The sequence below is a fragment of the Lissotriton helveticus genome, chromosome 9 (assembly GCF_964261635.1).
Source record: "Lissotriton helveticus chromosome 9, aLisHel1.1, whole genome shotgun sequence".
In the NCBI taxonomy this organism is placed as follows: Eukaryota; Metazoa; Chordata; class Amphibia; order Caudata; family Salamandridae; genus Lissotriton; species Lissotriton helveticus.
This window is the reverse complement of record NC_136070.1, coordinates 1288507107-1288533894: the sequence shown is the minus strand read 5'-3', so window position 1 is coordinate 1288533894 and position 26788 is coordinate 1288507107. Positions and strand designations below refer to the sequence as shown.

The window sequence follows — 26788 nt, the reverse complement described above, 5'->3', positions numbered from 1 at the left end:
TTCATACATAGTGTTCAGAGTACATGGAGGAAATACAACATGCTAAGAATACTGTAACAACATATGGCACATGAAGCGCTCAGAATAGAGGAAGAACATACAGAGAGCTCACAATATAAGAGAACGCAAGTAGGAGCCAGCGGTGATGACTGCAGCCCAGCAGCTCCTGTATCTACGAAGAGCCTCTCGTCATCAAAGAACACATTGATTAATGTCATCACCCGTATCTATTACCCGTGTCTACGAAGAGCCTCTCCTCATCGAAGGACACATTGATCAATGTCATCACCTGGATCTTCGAAGAGCCTCTCGTCATAGAAGGATACATTGATCAATATCATCACCCGTATCTTCGAAGAGCCTCTCGTCATAGAAGGACACATTGGTCAATATCATCACCCGTATCTTCGAAGAGCCTCTCGTCATAGAAGGATACATTGATCAATATCACCCGTATTTTTGAAGAGACTCTCGTCATAGAAGGACACATTGATCAATATCATCACCCGTATCTACGAAGAGCCTCTTGTCATAGGACACAGTGAGCAATGTCATCACCTGTGTCTACGAAGAGCCCCTTGTTATCGAAGGACACATTGATCAATGTCATCACCCCTATCTACGAAGAGCCTCTCGTCATCGAAGAACACATTGATCAATGTCATCACCCATATCTATCACCCGTGTCTCCGAAGAGCCTCTCATCATCGAAGGACACATTGATCAATGTCATTACCCGTATCTACGAAGAGGCTCTTGTCTTCGAAGAACACATTGATCAATGTCATCACCTGTATCTACGAAGAGCCTCTTGTCATAGGACACAAAATCCTAAACTTACTACTTTTGGTATTCACAGAAGTTAGGATTTTGTCTTAAGTTTGTCTCAAGACAAACTTAAGACAGACTTAAGTTAGAATTTTGTCTTAAGTCTGTCTTAAGTTTGTCTGAAGACAAAATCCTAACTTTTGTGAATACCAAAAGTAGTAAGTTTAGGATTTTGTCTTTAGTTAGTTCTGTGAATCGGCCCCCTACTGCACAAGGGGACTTAAAGCTAAGTCAAAGGAGTCCCACTCGAATGAGCAGGTCGCAAGGGCCTCAGGACCATGGAGGCACAGCTGGTTTATCGGTACCCAGGCCGGGTGCAGAGCAGGTAGGTCAGCTGGGCAACATGCATCAAGATTTCCTCACAGTCACGGGCAGGCAGATTGAAAAGGAGATTCCGGAACAGCTGGGCCACTCACAAAGTGGGTCTCAGGGGTCTTAATGGGTGCTTGCTTCCTGGGAAATTGGAGTCCGGATTGGACTCTTCGTTTCAGTAAATGTTATAGAGGGTCCGGTACCCTGGGTATTGGTGCGGCGCTGCTCCGGTAGATCCTGGTGTCTCCACACTTGAAGGGGAGACAGATTTGATCCTCCAGGGCTGGTATACCACTTTTTGTTTGTTTGGGAACCTGGGTTCTGCGGGTTCGATGCCTGCGGACTGCAGGGGAGTAATACCTCTACTCCAAGGGAGTTCTTTGGTGATTGTTGAAGGTTGAAGGTGCTCCGGGGTTCTTGGAGGTCTCATAGTTGCAGGAAAGAGACAGCGCACAACAACTATCGACTCCTTAAGTCCTCAGGTCAGCAACTCTTCTTTGTCCTTATCTTCTTTGTGCCCATTGAATCTAAAATTCAGGGTCTAGGGATGCTGCCTAAATACTAAATGTAGGGGTGTTAAATGGATTGACAGGTAGTAGCCAATAGGCTACCTATCTTTAGGGTGTCCACACCCTCTAAGTGATCACTTCCCGTGGGAAGGGGCACTACCCTGACCCTAATTGGCTAATTCCCTCTCAAACCAAGATGGAGGAAAATGAAAAGTGGGCTCCACATCACCTGCTCCACCTTAGAGGTGGTGCTGGCTGAATGGGGACTCAATTCCTAATTTAACTGATTTCCCCGCCTGTCCTCCCACCAGAAGTGGAGCAGGTAAGGGGTTGGCATCCTCCAATATCTGGAGATGCCTGGGTTGCATTTCAAAGGCAGCATCGCCTTTGAAGTTTACCGCCCTGAAAGGCCATCCTGTCCGGGAGGAGGTGTGAAGCATCTCTGCCCAGAGCAGGCTTTGTTCCTGGCCTCTGAGAGCGCTGACTCTCCCCTCATGAGGTCAGAAACATGTTTGGTGGTGGCAGGCCGGGTGAGACTGGTCAGAGACCACACCAGTGCCTGGTAGTTTTACAGGGGACCCTGTAAAGGGTCTCATGTGTGCATTTATTAAACAATCCAACACTGGCACCAGTGAGGATTTATGAAGACAAGGTGTGTGGTACCAAACATCTTAAGGTGCAGTGAAGCCATCACGGAGCTAGGACAGTGCTGACAAGTATTCACCCCGTGTACTTTCTAGGACTTCCCTGGGCAACTACAGTATCCAAGAATGGGCTTAGATATTATAGGTTCATATCTGCTCATGCTGACATGTCCACACATAGGATATAGTGCACTCTACCTTAGGGCTAAAGGCCTGCAGTAGGAGTGACTTACCTCTACCTCATGCAGTGCATGGGGGCTGGGCACACATGGCTGTGTGCCATTACGACTCTTCAATGTTCTCTGCACCAAGACACGCAGCCTGCAGTGGCAGTGTGCAGGGTCATAGTGAGGGGTCCCTAGGGTGGCACAATACGTGCTGCAGCCCTAGTGGGCCTTCTTCAGTCCCAATGCCCTAGGTAACAGGGGCACCATTTACTAGGGACTTATAGGGGACAATGAAGGTGTGCCAATTGTGGTTCTGTTTTTGGGGAAGAACACTGGTACTAGGTATCTGGTTAGCAGGGCCAAGTACACCTCAAAGGTGCATCAAAAAACAGGCACAAAGATTGGTGACGGGCTACTGCAATAAAACCCTGTTTCCCACAGGCCAGGTCATGACCCCACTAAATATTAGGATCTGTATTCCACGGCCCCATGGCAGACAGGCCTACAATTCAGGGGAGGTATTTATGGTTCAAAGGGAAACCCCCTAAACCACCTCAAACTTCAAAGACACACAACAGTATAACTACAGGTGGCATCCTTTAGAAAATGGTGAGATACACTTGTGGGGACATGGGGCCAGAGAACCTGGCCTGTGTGGTGCACACTGCCAGAAGACTCTAATGTGCACATGGAGGATAACTGACCAAATAGTGGCTGGCCTGGGCTGCAGGCCTGCTGAAGTGTGGTGCCCTGAAGAGGGCTCTCCTAGGGCCTGACCACAGGCCTCCTGTTCTCCCAGAGATCTCAGGGACATCAAAGATCTCCCATGAGGGACCTACACCATCTACCTGTGACATCTGGTGAGTGCTGGCCTCACAGGGGCCCAACTGGATCCCAACTGGTAACGTGGTGTGAGCAAGGAATTAAGACTTGTGTCTGCAGACTGGATTGCCCAGTGCGGAACCCCAGAAATCTAGCCCACATCTAAGGCGGGTGATTCCCATACTGCGGGGACCTTGACACTCAAACATCTAGTTGGTGGTGAGTGGATTCACTGGTTGCATGACCCCGCCTGGCCCGTTTCATCGATTGTGCCGCATCTCGCCTGTGCAACTCGCTGACTGCATACTCATTGCATGTGGTGTCCAATTCATAGGTTGTGACCCCTGGAGGTGGGGGCACACCCGTAGTAGTGCTTCCTTCTACCTCTTGTGGCTCTGCTGAACTTGCTTGCTCCTGTGTGTTTGTGACCAGACTGGTCTCATGCAACCTGTATCATCTTGCACCGTATGTTGTGCCTCATTTCCAGGGAGGTAAGGAATTGCATCTCTTTGCTGGTTGTGACCGAAATTGCCTGGTGCAACCCATCTCAACGTGCACTGGTCGTTGTGCCTTATTTCCAGGGAGGTGCGCAATTTGCAACTCATCATGTTTGAAAATTGAAGTGCCTTGTGCGAATCATACCAACATGCACCAGATGCTGTGCCCGGATTGCTTCGGCACGACCCGGATTATCGTATCCTGATCGGGACGCCTCCTCCTATCGGGAGGCTCCCCCGTGTTACTCCCCATTCATCGGTCGTTCCCTTTTTGACCCTCATCGTGGCGGACCAACTGCCCTGTCCACACCTGGCCCCTCCCAAAGACATCTTGGTGCCAGGTAGTAGCGAGAGAGACTGACTGGGTTGAAGGAGCGCTTCCGAGACAGTTCAGAACTGGGTCAAGAGACTGCGTGACTTCTTTGTGTTTTGAGACCTGTGGGCGAACTTCCCGCGTGGCTGCTAAACTCCCCCTTCTTTACGTCTACCTCCTAATTAAAACTGCTACATATTCCCCACTGCTTCCCAAAGAGCCAGACTAAGGGCGGGATGTAGGAAGCCTAATTCCGGTCGGTAACGGCCGAAATTACCGAATTTCGGCTATTACCGACGGCAATTAGGCTTTTCAGATGTAGGTGGCCAAATTGTAGGATTCGGTAATTTACCGAATCGGTAACTTAAGGAATCGGTAAATTACCGAATTCTTAGCATACCGATTCGGTAAATTATCGAATCCTAAATGTAGAGAGCACTCAAGTGAGTGCTTTTTACATTTAAGGATTCGTTATTTACCACCAACTAATAGTTGGTGGTAAATTCCGAATACCTTTTAAAAAGCAATTTTGTGCTTTTTATTCAGTGCCATGTAGCAGACATACATGTATGTCTGCCACATGTGCACCCGTGCACTATACAGGGGTGCCACAGGGTGTCAATGTGACACCCTGCCACCCTTGTAGGTCTACCCCCTATTACCGATTCGGTATTTACCGAATCGGTAATTCTCATTCATCCTATGGGCCTCCAGGCCCATAGGAATACCGATTACTGAATTTTGCCGATTCGGTAAAATTTACTGAATCATTAGCTACATATCATTTACCGATTCTAAAATACCGAATCGGTAAAATTCTGTATTTTAGAATCGGTAAATGATATTTACCTACATCTGGCCCTAAATGTGACTTTGGATGCATGTGGATAAGTGTCCGAGAGGCGGGGTTGGTTATCTTCCATCTGGGGATATAGGACAATTTGGGTGAACTAGAGTGTGGAGGGAGGCTTGGGCCATGGAGTCTGCAGAGAGTGAACCATTGACCTGCTGTGTACCAGTGGCACCGCATTAGGGTGCTGAGTGCGTATGTATATAAGGGAATTCCGCACGGACTGGTTGATACCTGTCGCATTGCGTAGCGGTGCGTAGTGAGTGTGTGTGAGTGGGGGTGATTGTGTGCGGAAAGCCTGTGATTCACGACACTTGCCGGCGGTCCAGCTTCATACGTTGATTGTATGCCAAAAGCACAATTCATTTGACAAATCGATTTACCCGGCGGTCCAGCTTCATACGTTGACTGTATGCCAAAAGCACAATTCATTTGACAAATCGATTTACCCGGCGGTCCAGCTTCATACGTTGATTGTATGCCAAAAGCGCTATTCATTTGACATTGGGTTTACCCCCGGGCTCCAGCCCGCGGTGCTGCTAAAAGTGTTCTGTGTTTTGTGTATGTGTTAGATATCATAACAAAACTAGTGGGCCTAGTACTGCTAGTAATATTTCCAAATGTGTTTTATGCCCAAAAGTATATGATGGTCATATTATAAGTATTGAGTATGTGTGTACAACCCATGCTCACCAAGGGTGAGCATGGGTTGTACTCTTACATGCTACAACGATGTGTACTCACACATTGAGAAAGGTGTGCTCTCGCACGCTACAAAGATGAGGACTTACACATTGAGAAAGGTGCACTCTTGCACGCTACAAAGATGTGTACGTATACATTGAGAAAGGTGCGCTCTTACACACTACAAAGATGTGTACTTATACATTGAGAAAGGTGCGCTCTTACACACTACAAAGATGTGTACTTATACATTGAGAAAGGTGCGCTCTTACACACTAAAAAGATGTGTACTTACCCACTCAAGGTGTGTTCTAACATGCTTAAAAAGGTGTTATGTTATGTAGAGCGCACTATCACTTGTGAGTCACTGTGGTAACAAAACTTGAGGGGGCCTCCCTACAAAGTACATGGATGGGCCAGCCCCCTCGGTACTCACTCAGGAACTCTCAGGCCAGGGTACTGTGCTGAGGGGGCCCCCTGAAGCTCAGACATCCCCCACACTACAGGGGGCCTTTGGTATGCCACTGTTGAGAGTTTATCCTGGTACTAAGGAGGCACATCTCTAGGCACACCTACGGCCCAGTAAGACTACTCAGTAAGCCCGATCTTCAGCTTCTTGCAGAACTAAATATTTGAGGAAGAGGCTCCTATGTGCAGTGTCTCGTCTTTTCACGCTGTAGGAGGGATGTTGTAGAAGGCTTGACCAGTTCTGGTTTTCTGTATGCGTGGGATGTGTACAAGTTTGAGCCTGGACGAGGCGGAGGTGTCTGGAAGTATTGTGAAAGTTACACCTGGTGTGGAGCTGTCGACTTGTGTCACAGTACTGGGAGGATGTGCTGAAATGTATACATGCTATGACTGACTTATCTTTGCAGTGTACGCCATTGATATGTTTGCTTTGTTGTGTGCCCCAGATAAAGGGTACAGTGGGGAAATTTGTGAGAATCGCTCTATTATTAGCGAAAAGGCGGATAGCACTTACACGGGAGAGCACATTGGCGCCCCGCACTAACTGTCTTAAGTCTGTCTTAAGACAAAATCCTAACTTCTGTGAATGCCAAAAGTAGTAAGAGCATTCTGTGAATATCAAAATAGTAGTTTAGGATTGAGTCTTAAGTTCATTCTGTGAATTGGGCCCACAGTATTGCAAACAGGACCTCTGCCCGTGGGGTCAAGCACAAGTCCCTGCAGTGGGTGCATTAACCCACGGAGCCAGCAGCAGGACCGACAGACGTGAGAACAATGCAGAAAGTACAAGAGTGTGCGGAGAGTCTAGGTCTCAAATAATATTCAGACAGACAGACGGACATCCAGATGTGTTGGAGGACAGGAGCTGCCACACTTACCATGTTCTCTTCAAACCCAGAGTCCAGCGGGACAAAAAGGGTTTTATAAGACGTCTCATTGGACAGGTAGTCAAGGAAGTCGAGTCCTTTGTCTGTGGCGTTGGCGTAGCCCAGGAGCATCTGGAGAGAGGAGAGCACAGAGGCAAGTGTCAATCAAGGAAAGGAGTACAGGGACTCCAGACAACATGCAAAAAGCACACGTGCCTCTCCAGAAAAACACAGTGAGAAGTAACTCTCCGGAAGAAGGACAAACTGACGAGAAAGAATAAATACTGAGCGAAATAAGAAACAGGCAAGTGGCACGTTACTATCCAGAAAAAGGACCACAAAGACGAGAAAAAATGGAGGCAGACAAAAGGCAGGAAGCTTGTGACTGTCCAGAAGAAGAAAACAGGACAAGAAACAAGCAAGACAGAACAAGAGACAAATAACTATTCAGAAAAAAACTTGTAACCTTTCACTATCCAGAAGATGAGGTACAGAGTAAAGAAACTCCTAACTATCCAGAAAAAGAGCACAGAGAAAAGTTATCGAAAAAAATAACACAGAAACAAGTGACTCTCTAGAAAAATAACTCACAGACAAGTGACAGTGAGAAGTATCTATCCAGAAAAAGAACATATACAATACACAATAGTATCCAGAAAAAAACCTCTAAGACATCTGACTATCCAGAAAAAGAATACGAAAACATTGATCCAGAAAAAGAGACCATGTCTATTTGACTCCCCCTGCAGCCAGAGAGACCCTTCGGTTTTGTCTCAGTCTTTATTGACTAGTAAGGCCGTCCCTTTTGGTCATGGGGTAGGCGAAGCATGGGAATGGCTCACGGCTGGTGCACCCCCTTTTTGTCCCCTGAGGTGCAGCGACAAGGAGGTTGCCAAGGGAATAAGTCTGGTGTGGACGCCGCATTAACTCATTTGAATTGTCCTGCAAGGGCTTTTAACCGTTTTCACTTTTAGCTGCTACTATTTTTTACTACTTAGTGTGTGTCACTTACAGTGTTACAGTGCTTGCACCCTTCTCTGTTCAGGGTGCTTCGCTCACTGACTGGTGACCTTTAACCTGACGTGTCTCTCGTCCCGTTCCGCCGCGGCTGTGTGCCATTTGAGAGGAGGGCGTTGCGACGTCACTCAGGCCGCTTTCTCCACGTCTGGCCGAGCGGCCAGCATTTCCGGTGGTTGCGCGGTCTAGATCTCACCGCCACCACTGTTCTTAATAGATGCCTAAGCGGACGCGCCGCTGGCGCGCCAAAGGCAAGCCCGTCTGCACCCGTCCATGGCCGGCTGGGGCCTGGGGCCAGAACCCCTACTTCTTTCCAGCAAATTCCTAGATTCTATCCCGTTCCGACCTCCTTTTGCTCAGGTCTACTCCTAAGGCCTGCTGCCAGGTTTTTGATCCTTCCACCTGCCCTATGCATTGTACTAGCTGCCAGTTTCATTCCACGTGTAACCTCCAGCAGAAGGCGGCTCTGCTTGTATTAATGGAGGGGAGTTTTTTGTCCCCCTTTATATGCTATGGCCGATACATGCGTATCTAACAAATTTTGGTGTTTTAGCCTCAACTGTCGCTCCCTTCCTAAACATCAACTTCACCTCTTTAATTTTCTCTTAGATGTTGATCCAGATGTGGTCTTTTTAATCAAAACCTGGCTCCAGGATGGGCCCATGCCTGATGTTATTGCTGCACTCCCTGACAACTTTGCACTGTTAGGCCTTAAGAGCCACTTAAAATAGGTGGCGGGATTGCCATCATCCTTAAGAAGCTCTATAATTGTAAAATTGAGGATCTTCTGATTCCTAATTGCAAAGCTTTATTATTTTCCATTTTCTTCTCTCCTAAATTCACATTCTCCGGCGCTCCTATCTACCACCCTCCGGTGCCTTCTAACAATTGAAGCCCAGCTCTCGCTGACCCATTGGCCCCTCTTATTCTTCATGTGGCAAATTTTTCTGTACTTGGTGACCTCAACCTTCATCTTGAGGATCCCAATAACAAACCAGGAGGTTCTCTCATAGATGACCTAAAGACTCTTAATCTTCGGCTCATTAACTCCGCTCCTACTCATTCTGCAGGGCACCTTTTGGACCCATTTTTAGGTCTCGCCTATCCCATTCCGCACTGAATGGATAGTCGAGAATTATAGTAGGCAAAATAAGTTCTCAAACCGGATTTCAAACAGTTCACGTGAACACAAGCACGCGCATTTCCCCACATCAAAGCCATCAGCATCCCTCCCACAGGCTTCCCCAGCGTGCGCAGTGCGCGCTGGCCTCAATTCTCCTCTCCCCTAATTGCTTTCACTTTCACAGCCACTTCAAAGGGATCCTTTCCCGGCCGCTTTTTTTTCTTTCGGCGATGTTCTTGTTTAGACGTGTGCTGTGTTGAGGGCGCCTTCCACTCCTTAGCTCTGCATTACTGTTTTCACTTTTACGGCCGCCAGGCAGTGTCTCGCATTTCTCCTCTCACCAGTGACATAGTTTTCAAACATGTTACACATGCCGTGCAGCGCTTTGTTTACTACTTTGTTTATTGCGTGTGAGGTAAGCTCTAAATCTTTGATACAAAAGCAGCATGTTTTTGTCCGTTACAGCTTTGTCTGCAATCTGCTTGCTTTTATATTTATTTGGCTTCTTTGAACACATCGCAAAGTACATTTTTTATAGGAGTGCCTTTCCCGAACTTTTTGTTGCTTTTGCTTGCCCACATCGCATAGTTTGATTTTGAGTTTACTGAATACTTTTAGCTATTATCTGTGCGTCTTCTATACTATGCAAAGCTTAGCCAGTGCTCACTACACCCTGACTGGCAGCACCAGGACATGCAGCATAGTGAAAGAGAGAGATAGGCTAATGTGCGGAGCGGCCGACTTCAGAACTGCAGGACTTGTTAAAACGAACTGTGAGCTGTGTGTTGTTTTATCCAGAATGCCTCCTCTCACCTGCCCCTCTCTGCGCAAATGTCTTCCTCTTTCATTCTTCCCTTGCTCTCCCCGCCTCCTCTCCCCCTCCCCCCTTTGCGCTATCCCTGCTTAATTTGTGACTTGAAAGTGCCGGGACTTGTAATTTAACATAATTTGTATTGCGCGAACTCGACTCCAAGGTATCAGAGTGCTTTGCATGAGCACAAGTTGCATTACAGAAGGACACAGTATATATATTTTTTAAGGCACGGGTAGATTTGCAGAGAGTCACAGGCACGAACCTGGTTCCCCAGCTTCAAACTCAGCTGCTCTGATTGTTAAGCCACATCCTCTTGGGCATGAAACCCCTGAACACGCAGCGGCGCGCACCCTGTTATCCTGGACAGACTTCACACAGATACCACATGAAAGCGGCCGCAAAAGTGAATGCATTTTGTTTTTCACATCGTTGAGGAGTACATGTTTGGGACCCGGACTATCTATATGGTGCATTGAAGCCTATCAAAATATTATATTAGGAGTGGTAACCAGTGCGACTCCTCTCCAATCTGGCAGCCATGATGATGTAATGTTGCAGTGAAAAGGTCGCAGCCCTTGCATTTTTAATCACGAGTGACAACTGACCAATGACTCCTTTTTAAAACGAACTGTGAGCTGTGTGTTGATTTATCCAGAATGCCTCCTCTCCCCCGCCCCCCTCTGCGCAAATGTCCTCCTCTTTCATTCTTTCCTCACACACCCTCACAACCTCACACCCTCACACCCCTCACTCTCAAAACCCTCTCACCCTCACTCACCCTCACCCCCTCACACTCTCACACACCCTCACCCTCACACACCACATCACTCAGGAACACCACCACATCACTCAGGGGCACCACCACATCACTCAGGGACACCACCACATCACTCAGGAACACCACCACATCACTCAGAAACACCATCACATCACTCAGGGACACCACCACATCACTCAGGGACACCACCACATCACTCGGGGACACCACCACATCACTCGGGGACACCACTTTATCACTCAGGAACACCACTACATCACTCAGGAACACCACCACATCACTCAGGGGCACCACCACATCACTCGGGGACACCACCACATCACTCGGGGACACCACCACATCACTCGGGGACACCACCACATCACTCAGGGATACTACCACATCACTCGGGGACACCACCACATCACTCAGGGACACCACCACATCACTCGGGAACACCACCACATCACTCGGGGGCACCACCACATCACTCGGGGACACCACATCACTCGGGGACACCAGCATATCACTCGGGGATACCACCACATCACTCATGGGCACCACCACATCACTCAGGAACACCAGCACATCACTCAGGAACACCATCACATCACTCAGGGGCACCACCACATTACTCGGGGACATCACCACATCACTCGGGGACACCACCACATCAATTGGGGACAACACCACATCAATTGGGGACAACACCACATCACTCGGGGACACCACCACATCACTCGGGGACACCACCACATCACTCAGGGACACCACCACATCACTCAGGGACACCAACACATCACTCAGGACACCACCACATCACTCTGGGACATCACCACATCACTCTGGGACACCACCACATCACTCGGGGACACCACCAAATCACTCTGGGACACCACCACATCACTCTGGGACACCACCACATCACTCTAATACACCACCACATCACTCTAATACACCACCACATCACTCAGCCCAACCACATCATCACTCAGCACCACAACAGCACTGTCCTTGCTTGCTACCAACAAGCATTGCCATAGCCAATAGGACTCGCATCAGGAAAGTGTAAGCTATTGGCTTTGTGAATAACAATGCTATTAATTTATATAGTTTCAAAGCCAACACATTTTAAAAAAAATGTGTCATTTACAATACAAATAGCTCACACTTTCCTAATGCGAGACCTATTGCATTGCAAATGCTTGTTTCTAATCTGGCTACTTTGCTGCATCTCCTATCCAACTTAGCTGCTCCGATCACTTGGCTGTCCCTTTTATTATCAAATCTCCTTTGGTCCCACCTCCCCGCCCTACTTTAAGGCCAAAGACCAGGAACTGGTCCAAACTTGGTATGCCTGCACTGAATGAGCAGCTCTCTAATCCTATCCCCACCCTCACATCTCAGTCTGACCGCGATCAAATCTCTGTGCATAACTGGCTCACGGAGGTTATTGATTCAATTCTCTCACTATCAGCCAAACCTCAGTTTAGAGCGTATCCTCCCGCCCGTGGTTCAATGATTCCCTTAATCAGGAGAAGAAACATCGCAAAGCTTTAGAGAGACTTTGGAGGAAGCATTATGCACCTAGCTAGCCTATCAGATTGCACTGAAACAATATTATGCTTTGTGTGGATCAGCTCCGCTACATTTTTCATGGAGACGATCACAAATTACGAACAGTGTCAGAAAACCTTGTTTAAAGTTGTGAAACAGCTTTCTGCTGCCAGTACATTTTTGCCTTCTCCCTCAATTTCACTCCTACAGTGCAATGAGTTAGCCTCATTTTTTTTTAATAAAGTAGTGGCTATTCACCGTCAGTTAGATCTTGATTTATCCCTTCTAGATAATACCTCCTCTCCTAACATTTGCCTAACTGACTTAGCCGACTCACTCCCCCAGGCCCCCTTGTTTGAGGAGACTCAACAAATCATGGCCTGGCTCCCGCTTGACATGGTCTCCTATCAACATTTATTGGGTACTATTAAGTCTGGCTCACCACTTGATCCTATCCCTCCATCTAAGCTAAAACTTCTGTATGTGATTCTCAATCTTCTTAACACTTCCTTAATTTCTGGGCAGGTTTTGCAGAACTGGAAGCACGCTTTGGTGCTCCCTCTACTGAAAAAGATTGACTGACCCTCTCTCTTGGTCAAACTATCATCCCATATCCCTTCTCTCTGTCTTCTCGAACGTTTTGGGAAAGCATATCAACTCACAACTTTCCTCTCATGTAGCTACTCTTAATCTACTGCATCCTTTACAGTCTGGCTTCCAATCTGGCTACAGCACCAAATCTGCTCTGCTTGGGTTTACTGAAATTCTCAGGCAGCAGCTGGATTGCGGGGGTACGGCAGCCCTTATTTTACTGGACTTGAGTGTGGCATTTGATCCGATTTCACGTTCTATCCTGGTCGATTGCCTTGAAGCCTCAGTGGAGAAGTGTGGCTCAATGGTTAGAGCGGCAGACCCTGATGCAGAGGTCTGGCCCGGGACCAGGGTTCGATTCCCGCCTCGGCGGGTCTTGGGCTCAATTTCCCCGGACCTGATAATTCTCGCCTCGGTGCCTAGTCTAATCATGGGTCCCACTCTGTGACTCTGGGCAATAGCTTGCTTAATCTCCACAACGGCCCCAGCAGCGCTGTGGATGCCTGGCTTCACCTTGGGGGTGCCCAGGAGTGGACATTTCACAGGAAAGCCAGGATGGGTTCCGCAGCAGTATGAATACAGTGCTACGAGGCCTCCGGGTAGAAGTGCGCTATATAAAATACAAAAAATACATTTATTGCGGGTGTGGCCTTGGAGTCGCGGATCTCTTTTTTAAGGGAGCGCTTGTTCCAGGTCTTTTCACACACCGTAAAATTTAATCCAGTAGCCTTAACTTCCGGAGTGCCGCGGGGTTCAATTTTGAGCCCTCTGCTTTCTAATCTTTATGTCCGCCCTATGCTGATCATTGCGAAGAAGTCAGGACTGACTATTTTTTCTTACCCAGATGACACTCGGATCATCTTCTCGCTTTCGGCAGCTCAGCATCAGGACACGTCCCTGCTTCAGCTTGGACTGAGTAAGGTTTCTCTGTGGATGTCCAGTAACACCTTGAAGCTGAACGGCTCGAAAACTGAGGTTCTCATTTTGGGAAATAATCCAGAACTCTGGGGAATCACCCATTGGCTTGACTCTCTGTGACCTCTTCCTGTTTCACTCCCTAAAGTCAAACATGTGGGCTTTACCATCGATAACAAGCGTTCCCTAAAAGTACAGGTGTCTGCGGTCACTGTGACCTGTTTTGCTGTCCTTAAATGGCTAAATAAATCCTCTGGTTAATTCCTGTAGCTGCTCAAATAATGGTAATGCAAGAGCTGGTAATATACAGACTTGATTATGGCAACATTTTGTATTTGGGTGCTGGTAAATCTTCTGTCCATTGCCTACAGCTTATACAAAACCCCGCAGCCTGTCTTCTTTTCCTGCTGCCTCACCAGGCCTCAACCTCCCTTTTGCTCCTTCAACTCCATTGGCTTAGGGTGAACAAACGTGTTGAGTTTAAGGCTTTATGTTATATGTTTAGGGCCAAACATGGCTTGTTGCCCCCCTACCTACAACGTCTGATCAAACCTTATGTGCCCACTCGACAGCTGAGATCAGCAAGCCTTTCTCTGTTCTCTGTTCCCAGCGTCCGCCTGGCCCGTATGAGAGGGCGCTTTTTTTGCCTATCTTGACCCCAGACTGTGGAATTCTCTTCCTCTGGAACTTAGGTTGTGTCACTCGCTCCTAGACTTCCGCAAAAAACGAAAGACCTTCCTTTACAATCAAGTATAACTTCCCTGTGTTCCTTCTGCAACTTGTGGCTTATGATTGGTCCTGCTCAGCGCCTAGAAACTCTGTAGGGTAGCTGCTCACTTTATAAATCTTTATAAATTATAAATAAATAAATAACGGCACTGAGGGCCATATTACCAAGGTGAAGTAACGCCGCTTTTTCGGCGAATTGCGCCGAGAAAGCGGCGATACTTCTAGCGCCCTATTAACAAGGGCATGCTAACGCCTGCCTCAAGCCCACTTTGCATGTCAGCGAAAAACATCGCTAATGACATGCAAAGTGGGCGTTCCCACGTCCAACCACATGTAAAATGTGGTTGGAGGTGGTAACACCCTATTACCAAGGCAGGCGTTGGGAGAAGGAGACCTGCGATAAACTCGTTTATCGCAGGTCTCCCAATGCCTGCTCTGATCAGGTGTTAGGCATTGATAACTTGGGGGTGTGGATCATAAAGCTGAATCCACCCCCCCCTATTATCAAGGCACACATTAGCGCGTGACAATAACGCTTGTTTTCACGCACTAATGTTCCCTATCACCGGCTATCGCCGGATTTAATATCGCCTACGTGTTGCGCGTTGATAATGACGCGCTAACACGGCGATAAAATACGGCGATAGCCGGCGATAGGGATATGTGCGATGTGCGATTTTTAACGCACATCTTGGTAATATGGCCCTGAGTTTCTTCAGGGCACTAGGTTGCGCAGATGGCCGCCACCTTCGGGAGACGCATTTCAGGGGTGAGCCTCATTGTAAGTGGGGCAGACCTGCTGGTGGCCCTACACTTCTAGCTCTGACTCGGGTACCATGGAGAAGACGTGGGTCGGGACCCAGTAACATGGCATACGATGCATTCGGAGGTCTCTGGAGGTGTCAGGGATGTTTGATGTGTAACTTGATGGCATCTGGTCTTTCTGTACTAAGCTTCCCCCAAATGGGGGGTGTAAACAGGATAAGTGCAATTTGGATTGATTGTCTCCAGGGTTGGTGCATATTTTGCTATATTGTGCCTGGCGCAATGTTAATGTTTGCCAGTGGTTGTGATGCCACCTTGTTTGATGTGTGGTAAATTTGCAACAACCTAACACAATAAGTGAAGCCTGTTGCCTTTGTGGGGGAGGTGAGGCCGAGCAGTTTGAAAGGGTTGATCACTATTGTATGAGTGAGCGCACTATTAGTCCGTTACACAAAGGCAGGTTTCAAGGTGTGCCTGAAGTGCTGCTTCTGTGAGTGAGTGAGCGAGTGGGAGTGAGTGAGTGAGATTGAGTAAGAGTGAGTGAGTGAGACTGAGTGAGAGAGACTGAGTGAGAGGGAGTGAGTGAGACTGAGTGAGAGAGACTGAGTGAGACTGAGTGAGAGGGAGTGAGTGGGAGTGAGTGAGTGAGAGTGAGTGCATGAGTGAGTGTGACTAAGAGAGACTGAGTGAGAGAGTGTGTGAGAGGGAGTGCATGTGCTCGAGCTTAGGTTATGTCCAGTGCTCACGACAGGCCCTGGTTTGAGACCACTGCGGCCTGACGTCTGCTCCTTCCACTGCCGTCTGGGCACAAGAAACAACTGAAGCGAGTAAAATTCAGGCTTTCCTTACCCCCTTTGTGCACACTGCCAAAAGGGGGTGTTTTTGGTTCATGTAAACAAGAATTACATAGCATTAAAAAGCCTGACAGAGACCCCCAAGAGTGCATCACGGGAGCATCACCTCTGCACGAGGCATTTGTACCGCAATATCATGGCCCAAAAATATTGTGTCCGAGACATGATTTGCAACGGTGTTTCCCCTGCGGAGTTGATAGTAGAAAAACTACAGCGAATGGAGCACTATTTTGTAGACCATATTTACACCACATTATTTTTGTTCTTGTTCCTCAGACATCCATGCAGTAAGTGCTCTGCCCTAGGGCAGCAGTTCTTCTTTGCCAGTGCTGGGAAGAGGTGTCTGCTGCTCATGCACTGATACCCTGCTGCACCCTTTAACTGCTGGACTCTTCTGAGCTGTGTCCGTCATCCTCCGGCTGGAGGTCGGCCAAGCTACCGAGGTGTGAGCCACAACCATCTCAGAGAGCTGTGGTTCAACTGTGAGCGATCAGTGCAGCTCCACTCACACTCTGTTCTGAGCTGGGTCCGTCATCTTACGGCTGAAGCTCGGCCAAGCTACCGAGGTGTGAGCCACAACCACCTCGAAGAACTGTGGTTCAACTGTGAGCGATCAGTGCAGCTCCACTCACACTCTGTTCTGAGGTGTGTCCGTCATCTTACGGCTGAAGCTCGGCCAAGCTACCGAGGTGTGAGCCACAACCATCTCAGAGAGCTGTGGTTCAACTGGGAGCGATCAGTGCAGCTCCACTCACACTCTGTTCTGAGCTGTGTCTGTCATCCTCCGGCTGGAGGTCTGCCAAGCTACCGAGGTGTGAGCCACAACCACCTCAGAGAGCTGTGATTCAACTGTGAGCGATCAGTGCAGCTCCACTCACACTCTGTTCTGAGCTGTGTCTGTCATCCTCCGGCTGGAGGTCTGCCAAGCTACCGAGGTGTGAGCCACAACCACCTCGGAGAGCTGTGATTCAACTGTGAGCGATCAGTGCAGCTCCACTCACACTCTGTTCTGAGCTGTGTCTGTCATCCTCCGGCTGGAGGTCGGCCAAGCTACCGAGGTGTGAGCCACAACCATCTCAGAGAGCTGTGGTTCAACTGTAAGCGATCAGTGCAGCTCCACTCACACTCTGTTCTGAGCTGTGTCTGTCATCCTCCGGCTGGAGGTTGGCCAAGCTACCAAGGTGTGAGCCACAACCACCTCAGAGAGCTGTGGTTCAACTGTAAGCGATCAGTGCAGCTCCACTCGCACTCTGTTCTGCCAGCTTTCTCAGTGCTTAATATGCAGGCATTACACAGAGTGACATATAGCGATGCACTCTACTTGCAGCAGCTTGACCCCTGTTGATTTCGCCCACCCCCTCACCCATTGCCCGCACTTCTTCCTTTTGTTTGCTGCTCTACTGTGTTGCTGTGGAAGAGGGGCTCCATGCCTTGCTTGGTTATGGGCAAACCGTGACCTGGATGCAAACCTGGGCTTCTGCGGACCAACCTATCCCCCCACTCTTCCTTTTTCGTTACAGGGGGTGCTCCCTTCTTTTCCTCCAGACCCTGACCCTCCCTTGCCTGCAGCTACCATGTTGTTTATTCATATAGTGCTTTGCAGGAAGTGAAATGCCCGGCACACCGTGTTTACTCAATCTTCCTGCAGCCGATGAGTCAGTGAAATTCCGAAAAACGGGAACACGGTGAGTGGACCTCTTTTAAAGTAGAGCCACCACTGATGCAGGTGGCTCGTTTAAATAGGAGGTAGACCAGTGAAGAGAAGCGCTCTTTGTAGATGTAGCATTACATCCCTCAAGGTTCATCGCTCAATGCCTCCCTCATCAAAGCATACATGCTCCTATTGGCCAATGCCATCTGCAAACATAACATCGACATACTCTCCTACACAGATGACATGCAACCCACACTCTCCCTCTCGGACAAGGCCCCAACACAAGAAACAAGTTAACCGCCTGCATGACCGAATTTGCTAACTGGATGAAAGCCAACCGTCTCAAGCTCACACCGACAACACAGAAGTAGGGATCTTCGGCAAGAACACCTCACCATGGGAACCCAACTGGTGGCCGGCACACACTCAGAACCCACGGCAGGAGCCTTGGAATAATCATCAACTGCAAACTGGACATGACCACGCAAGTCAACACCATCACTGCACCCTGCTTCCATATCCCAAAGATGCTGAGAAAAATCCACAGATGGCTCTGAACCAACTAAAAAAAAACTGTTACTCATGCCCTGCTCACCAGCAAGATGGCCAACGGGAACAACCTCAATGCTGGGATCACCAAGCAGCTCACTAGAAGACCACTGACCATCCAGAACTCAGCAGCCAGACTCATTCTTAACCTCCCACACAGAACTCACTTCACTCCACACCTTATGGAACTACGCTGGCTTCCAATACACAAACGGGCTCAATTCAAACTCCTCACACACATTCAAGGCAGTCCAAAACGAAGGCCCCACCTACCGGAAAAACTGCATCTCCATCCACCACCCGCTCCGTAGGACTCCTACTCACCAACATCCTATGCATATGCAGAATCAGATCAGGAGGACGAGCATTCTCTTACATTGTCACTAAAGTGTGGAACAACCCCCTGCACTGCATGAAAGCTGCCTCCTCTCTTCTTGAATTCTGCAAGAAGCTAGGCCTGGCTTTTCAATTTACCCACACACACCTGCTCAGCGCCAGGATACCCTCGCGGGCGATAGTGCACTTTACAAATACCCTTAACATTACATAATGCATTACCAAATGAAAGACGGAGAAGTGGGGCATGGAGGCCAGCACCTCCAGAAGGTTCCCGTTGCAGAAGTTGCCGTCCCCCACGTACCCTTCCCGACAGGTGCACTGAACATCTGAAAAGCAAAGGAAAAATACACTTAAAGGACATTGATTCCGGTCTCTGAAAACAAATGGCTGCAATGGCCCCACATTTCGGTGACCCTTAAAAACCAATGTGGAGGGAGATTGTCAATCTGTCTATGTAGATGGACACCGCACGCTCCTCTAGGTTTTTCTCTAGCTATGGGAGCAGTGGCGTAGCTATGGGGGATGGTGGGAGCAGACCGCCCCAGGTGGCACGTGTTTTGGGGACACGGCTGACCCCTCTCCCTTTTACCTGCAGTCATCGCAGCTGCAAAAAACGGCAGCACCACCCCAACCCACCCCCTGCTTTTACCTGCGGCCAGATGAATCAAACCCCCACCCTCGCTCTTCAATCAGGCCGCTAACGCAGGGGCTGCCACGGGCGGCCTAAGGCCTAGCTACATCGCTGTATGGGAGCCCTCAATGTTCTGAAGTTCAGAATAGCGTCAGCATCAGTTTTCTTGATGAATGGTTGTATGTGGCCAATCTTGTGGGGACAATAGCACCCTGGAAAAGGTGCTGATGCAATATAGCCAAAATTAGGTAAGGACATCACTGTCTGGTCTCAGTAATTGCTCTAGCACTGCTCTCATGAGTGACAGGAGTAAATACATGCCATTTCACTGAGATGTTCCTTGGAGGGACAGGTGGCAGTGTTCGTACAGCATTGGGGACAACGTTCATTTTGTTAGAGAAATAGCCAGTGACCGCTTCACATCTGGATTTAGGTGCAAGGGAAACACTGTTGTTTTAGGATGCACAAGAGCTCTTTAGGTTGCATTTTCTGTTTAGTTTACAAAGAAAAGTCTTCGTTTTTCATACAAATATCTTTTAGGAGGGACATGTCAGTCAAGTAAAGGTTCTATAAAATGGTGCTTTCTTGACTTTTGGAAGATCTTGTACATGTGATTTGAGTAAGGGCTTCACCAGATGGTGCTTCTATCATCTTTGGAGGGTCTTGTAGACTTGAATCGAGTAAGAGTAGACTTGAGTCGAGCAAGGGTTTCACCAGATGGTGCTTCTATCATCTTTGGAGGGTCTTGTAGACTTGAATCGAGTAAGAGTAGACTTGAGTCGAGCAAGGGTTTCACCAGATGGTGCTTCTATCATCTTTGGAGGGTCTTGTAGACTTGAATCGAGTAAGAGTAGACTTGAGTCGAGCAAGGGTTTCACCAGATGGTGCTTCCTGCACCTTTGGAGGGTTTTGTAGTCTTGCGTCGAGTAAGGGTAGTCTTGATTCAAGTAAGGGCTTCACCAGTTGGTGTGTCCTTCACCTTTGGAGGGTTTGGTGGGCTTGCATTGAGTAAGGGCAGACGTGAGTCAAGCAAGGGTTAACAAGATGGTGCTTCTATCATCTTTTGAGGGTCTTGTAGACTTGAATCGAGTAAGAGTATACTTGAGTCAAGTAATGGTTTCACCAGCTGGTGCTTCCTTCATCTTTGGAGGGGCTTGTAGACTTGAGTTGAGTAATGGTATCATCAGATGGTGCTTCTTTCATCTTTGGAGGGGCTTGTAGACTTGAGTTGAGTATGGGTAGTCTTGATTCAAGTAAAGGTTTCACCAGTTGGTGTGTCCTCCACCTTTGGAGGGTTTGGTGGGCTTGCATTGAGTAAGGGCAGACGTGAGTCAAGCAAGGGTTAACAAGATGGTGCTTCTATCATCTTTCGAGGGTCTTGTAGACTTGAATCGAGTAAGAGTAGACTTGAGTCGAGCAATGGCTTCACCAGATGGTGCTTCCTGCTCCTTTGGAGGGTTTCGTAGTCTTGTGTCGAGTAAAGATATACTTGAGTCAAGTAATGGTATCATCAGATGGTGCTTCTTTCATCTTTGGAGGGGCTCGTAGACTTGAGTTGAGTAAGGGTAGTCATGATTCAAGTAAAGGTTTCACCAGATGGTGCTTCCTGCGTAGTATAGTGTCGAGTAAGGGTACACTTGAGTCAAGTGAGGGTTTACCCAGCAGGTGCTTCTTTCATCTTCGGAGGGGCTCGTAGACTTGTGTCGAGTAAGGGTAGTCATGATTCAAGTAAGGGTTTCACCAGTTGGTGTGTCCTTCACCTTTGGAGGGTTTGGTGGGCTTGCATTGAGTAAGGGCAGACGTGAGTCAAGCAAGGGTTAACCAGATGGTGCTTCTATCATCTTTTGAGGGTCTTGTAGACTTGAATCGAGTAAGAGTATACTTGAGTCAAGTAAGGGTTTCACCAGATGGTGCTTCCTGCACTTTTGAAGGGTTTCGTAGTCTTGCGTCAAGTAAGAGTATACTTGATTGAAGTAAGGGTTTCATCAGATGGTGCTTCCTTCATCTTTGGAGGGGCTCGTACACTTGAGTTGAGTATGGGTAGTCATGATTCAAGTAAGGGTTTCACCAGTTGGTGTGTCCTTCACCTTTGGAGGGTTTGGTGGGCTTGCATTGAGTAAGGGCAGACGTGAGTCAAGCAATCGTTAACCAGATGGTGCTTCCATCATCTTTGGAGGGTGTTGCAGACTTGAATCGAGTAAGAGTAGACTTGAGTCAAGCAAGGGTTTCACCAGATGGTGCTTCCATCACCTTTGACGGTCTGGTAGGCTTGGTTCGAGTGAGGGTAGACTTGAATCAAGTAAGGGGTTCATCGTATGGTGCTTCTGTCACCTTTGAAGGGTTTTACAGGCTTGCATCGAGTAAGGGTATACTTGAGTCAAGTGAGGGTTTCACCAGATGGTGCTTCCTTCATCTTTGGAGGGTCTCATAGACAGGAGTTGAGTAAAGGTATCATCAGATGGTGCTTCGGTCACCTCTGGAGGGTCTGGTAGGTTTGAAATGAGTAAGGGTAGACCAGGCACGTAAGGTGTTCATCGTATGGTGCTTCCTTCATCTTTGGAGGATCTCATAGATATGAGTCTACTAAGGGTATCACCAGATGGTGCTTCCGTCACCTTTAGAAGGTCTAGAAGGCTTGAATTGAGTAAGGGAAGACGAGTCAAGTAAGGGTTTCATCGTATGGTGCGTCATTCCCCTTTGGAGGGTTTCACAGGCATGCATCGAGTAAGGGTTTCACAAGATGGTGCTTCCTTCACCTTTGGAGAGTCTCGTAGACTTGAGTTAAGTAAGAATGTCATGATTGCTCTAGCACTGCCGTCATGCGTGGCATGACTTAAGGCTGATCAGTTGGCTGGGATGTTCATTGGAGCTGGTGACCTCTTTACATCTAGATGCTTGAGCTGTGGGAGGGGAATACTGTTGTTTTAGGATTGACAAGATCTCTTTAGGCTTTTTTTCTGTTCAAGTTCTGAAAGAAACAGCTTTGTGGTTTATAGAAGCATCCTGTAAGAGGGTCCCATAGATATGAGTCGAGAAAGGGTTTAATCAGATGGTGCTTTCTTCTCTTTGGAGTGTCTCGCAGATTTGAGTCGAGTAAGGGTATCAACAGATGGCACATACTTTGCTTTTGGAGGGTCTCATTCACTTGCACCATCTAAGTGTTTCAACAGAAATGCTCCCTTCTCTTTTTGAGGGTCTTAAATGGTTGAGACAAGTATATATTTCCTCAATGGTGCTGCCTTAATTTTTGCTCATCATTGTGTGCACATATTTACTAAGTGAGAGATTGGAGTACGTGCATGCCACTGAATGCTCCCGGGCCAATGCTTTTGAGCGTTTTAGAAGTTATCATGGCTTTTCATGTCAGAGTATGCAATGTCTAGAATGAGTGCATTGGGGCACAAAAGTCCAGGATGGGTGATTGGAGCAACATCGGTTATGTTTGTGGAGAGGAGGGTGTGGAGAGGAGGGAACACACTCCATTATCGGAGAGTAAAGAGATCTGGGAACACCCTGCCAGCACGATCACACTAGGAGTTTAATTGATAACAGCCGTGTGCTTGTGGGGACAGGAGATTGACCCAATGGCTCTCATCATCACACCATATGACCAGACTGCACAAGAGCAATCCACACATCAATCTGAACTAGATCTGCTTGTACAAACAAAGGTGCACCCAAACGGAAGATGCAGGTTGAAAACATTTTGTTTCTATCATAGTAAAAAGGGTCAATTAACAGAGGTGATGCACACTCACAGGAACCACCTGAAATCAATCTAGTACTCTGACCTTTAACCCGGAAGCAGAATGCATCCCACTTCTCAGATAGATTGCTGCGTGCTCCATAGTCCACAATGCCAACATGGCCGTCGCCACAACTTGGATTCGGGAATGTGGTGGGATAGCCAGCTGTCCTGTTATCCAGCCATCCAACTATGCAAATGTGAAGGCCCATCTGTGGAGAGATTAAAGAGCAGGTGAGACAACGATAAGTTAATGTCCCACGGAACAGTGGCCCACAGACATGCCAATGCCTTGTCCCACTGACCTATGGAGATAGATTGTGGCAATATCCTGTTGGAGAAGTGACTTGTGTGTGTCGATGTGGTGGGGGAAGGGAGCTGTGCGTCTGTGTCCACGAGGACATACAGGAAATGGTGTTGATGGTCCATATACCGCCGGCAAAAGAGGCTTTTAGGTTCAGGCAGCAGAATTGGTTAGATGATTATTGGTTCATATGATCCATTGTGAGCTCATCTGGCACTGGCCGTATGACACACGAAGAACCTCTAAGACTGACTAATGGTCATGTAATTTACAGAGAATCGCTGTACTGTCTCGCAGACATGTGATCTACAAAGAACGTCTTGGACTCACTAACACTAACATGACATACTAAGGAAGTTTGTGAATGGTTTAAATTGATCTGAGAACATCTATGACTGGCTCACAGTCATGTGATCTACATACAACATATGGGACAGGCTCACAGTCATGCAATTTACAGACATGTGTGACTGACTCACAGTCACCTGACTTACAGACATGTGGGACAGGCTCACTGTCAAGTGATCTACAGACAACATGTGGGCTTGGCTCACAGTCATGTGATATACTAAGGACCTGTGGAACTGGCTAACATGCAGCATGAGATCTACTGACAACACAGAGGACTGCGTCACAATGATGTCATCTATGAATAACCTCACGTCATGTCTCACAGGCATGTGATCCACAAGGAACCACAAGGAATATCTCACAGTCAAATGATCTATGAAGAACCTTTGTGAGTGGCTGACAGACTGGGCCACCGTCTTGTGACCTACAGGGAACCTTTGTGAGTGGCTGACAGAATGGATCACAGTCATGTGACCTACAGAGAACCTTTCTGACTGGCTGACAGACTGGATCACAGTCATGTGACCTGCAGAGAACCTTTGTGAGTGGCTGACAGACTGGATCACAGTCATGTGACCTACAGAGAACATTTGTGAGGGGCTGACAGACTGGATCACAGTCATGTGACCTACAGAGAACCTTTCTGACTGGCTGACAGACTGGATCACAGTCATGTGACCTACAGAGAACATTTGTGAGGGGCTGATAGACTGGATCACAGTCATGTGACCTACAGAGAACCTTTCTGACTGGCTGACAGACTGGATCACAGTCATGTGACCTGCAGAGTACCTTTCTGACTGGCTGACAGACTGGATCAAGTCATGTGACCTGCAGAGAACCTTTCTGACTGGCTGACAGACTGGGCCACCGTCTTGTGACCTACAGAGAAGATTTGTGAGGGGCTGACAGACTGGATCACAGTCATGTGACCTACAGAGAACCTTTCTGACTGGCTGACAGACTGGATCACAGTCATGTGACCTACAGAGAACATTTGTGAGGGGCTGACAGACTGGATCACAGTCATGTGACCTACAGAGAACCTTTGTGAGGGGCTGACAGACTGGATCACAGTCATGTGACCTACAGAGAACCTTTGTGAGTGGCTGACAGATTGGATCACCGTCATGTGACCTACAGAGAACCTTTGTGAGGGGCTGACAGACTGGATCACAGTCATGTGACCTACAGAGAACCTTTGTGAGGGGCTGACAGACTGGATCACAGTCATGTGACCTACAGAGAACCTTTGTGAGTGGCTGACAGACTGGATCACCGTCATGTGACCTACAGAGAACCTTTGTGAGTGGCTGACAGACTGGATCACAGTCATGTGACCTACAGAGAACCTTTGTGAGGGGCTGACAGACTGGATCACAGTCATGTGACCTACAGAGAACCTTTGTGAGGGGCTGACAGACTGGATCACAGTCATGTGACCTACAGAGAACCTTTGTGAGTGGCTGACAGACTTGATCACAGTCATGTGACCTACAGAGAACCTTTGTGAGTGGCTGACAGACTGGATCACCGTCATGTGACCTACAGAGAACCTTTGTGAGTGGCTGACAGACTGGATCACAGTCATGTGACCTACAGAGAACCTTTGTGAGGGGCTGACAGACTTGATCACAGTCATGTGACCTACAGAGAACCTTTGTGAGTGGCTGACAGACTGGATCACAGTCATGTGACCTACAGAGAACCGTTGTGAGGGGCTGACAGACTGGATCACCGTCATGTGACCTACAGAGAACCTTTGTGAGTGGCTGACAGACTGGATCACAGTCATGTGACCTACAGAGAACCTTTGTGAGGGGCTGACAGACTGGATCACCATCATGTGACCTACAGAGAACCTTTGTGAGTGGCTGACAGACTGGATCACAGTCATGTGACCTACAGAGAACCTTTGTTAGTGGCTGACAGACTGGATCACCGTCATGTGACCTACAGAGAACCTTTTTGAGGGGCTGACAGACTGAATCACCATCATGTGACCTACAGAGAACCTTTGTGAGGGGCTGACAGACTGCATCACCATCATGTGACCTACAGAGAACCTTTGTGAGGGGCTGACAGACTGGATCACCATCATGTGACCTACAGAGAACCTTTGTGAGTGGCTGACAGACTGGATCACAGTCATGTGACCTACAGAGAACCTTTGTGAGGGGCTGACAGACTGGATCACCGTCATGTGACCTACAGAGAACCTTTGTGAGTGGCTGACAGACTGGATCACAGTCATGTGACCTACAGAGAACCTTTGTTAGTGGCTGACAGACTGGATCACCGTCATGTGACCTACAGAGAACCTTTTTGAGGGGCTGACAGACTGAATCACCATCATGTGACCTACAGAGAACCTTTGTGAGGGGCTGACAGACTGGATCACCATCATGTGACCTACAGAGAACCTTTTTGAGGGGCTGACAGACTGAATCACCATCATGTGACCTACAGAGAACCTTTGTGAGGGGCTGGCAGACTGAATCACCATCATGTGACCTACAGAGAACCTTTGTGAGGGGCTGACAGACTGGATCACAGTCATGTGACCTACAGAGAACCTTTGTTAGTGGCTGACAGACTGGATCACTGTCATGTGACCTACAGAGAACCTTTGTTAGTGGCTGACAGACTGGATCACCGTCATGTGACCTACAGAGAACCTTTTTGAGGGGCTGACAGAATGAATCACCATCATGTGACCTACAGAGAACCTTTGTGAGGGGCTGACAGACTGCATCACCATCATGTGACCTACAGAGAACCTTTGTGAGGGGCTGACAGACTGGATCACCATCATGTGACCTACAGAGAACCTTTGTGAGTGGCTGACAGACTGGATCACAGTCATGTGACCTACAGAGAACCTTTGTGAGGGGCTGACAGACTGGATCACCGTCATGTGACCTACAGAGAACCTTTGTGAGTGGCTGACAGACTGGATCACAGTCATGTGACCTACAGAGAACCTTTGTTAGTGGCTGACAGACTGGATCACCGTCATGTGACCTACAGAGAACCTTTTTGAGGGGCTGACAGACTGAATCACCATCATGTGACCTACAGAGAACCTTTGTGAGGGGCTGACAGACTGGATCACCATCATGTGACCTACAGA

The 26788-nt window shown here is 48.2% G+C and overlaps 1 protein-coding gene across 1 annotated transcript in view; it reads right to left on the bottom strand.

The window, feature by feature from the left end:
* The window catches only part of STAB1 (stabilin 1), a 769578-nt gene that overhangs the window by 27333 nt on the left and 715457 nt on the right, over positions 1 to 26788 (bottom strand). The window contains exons 63-65 of the mRNA XM_078661896.1: positions 23047 to 23212; positions 18844 to 18950; positions 6973 to 7092 (exon numbers count right to left, since the gene is read on the bottom strand). Of these exons, the coding sequence (XP_078518022.1) occupies positions 6973 to 7092; positions 18844 to 18950; positions 23047 to 23212 (393 nt within the window). The remainder of the gene's footprint in view (positions 1 to 6972; positions 7093 to 18843; positions 18951 to 23046; positions 23213 to 26788) is intronic.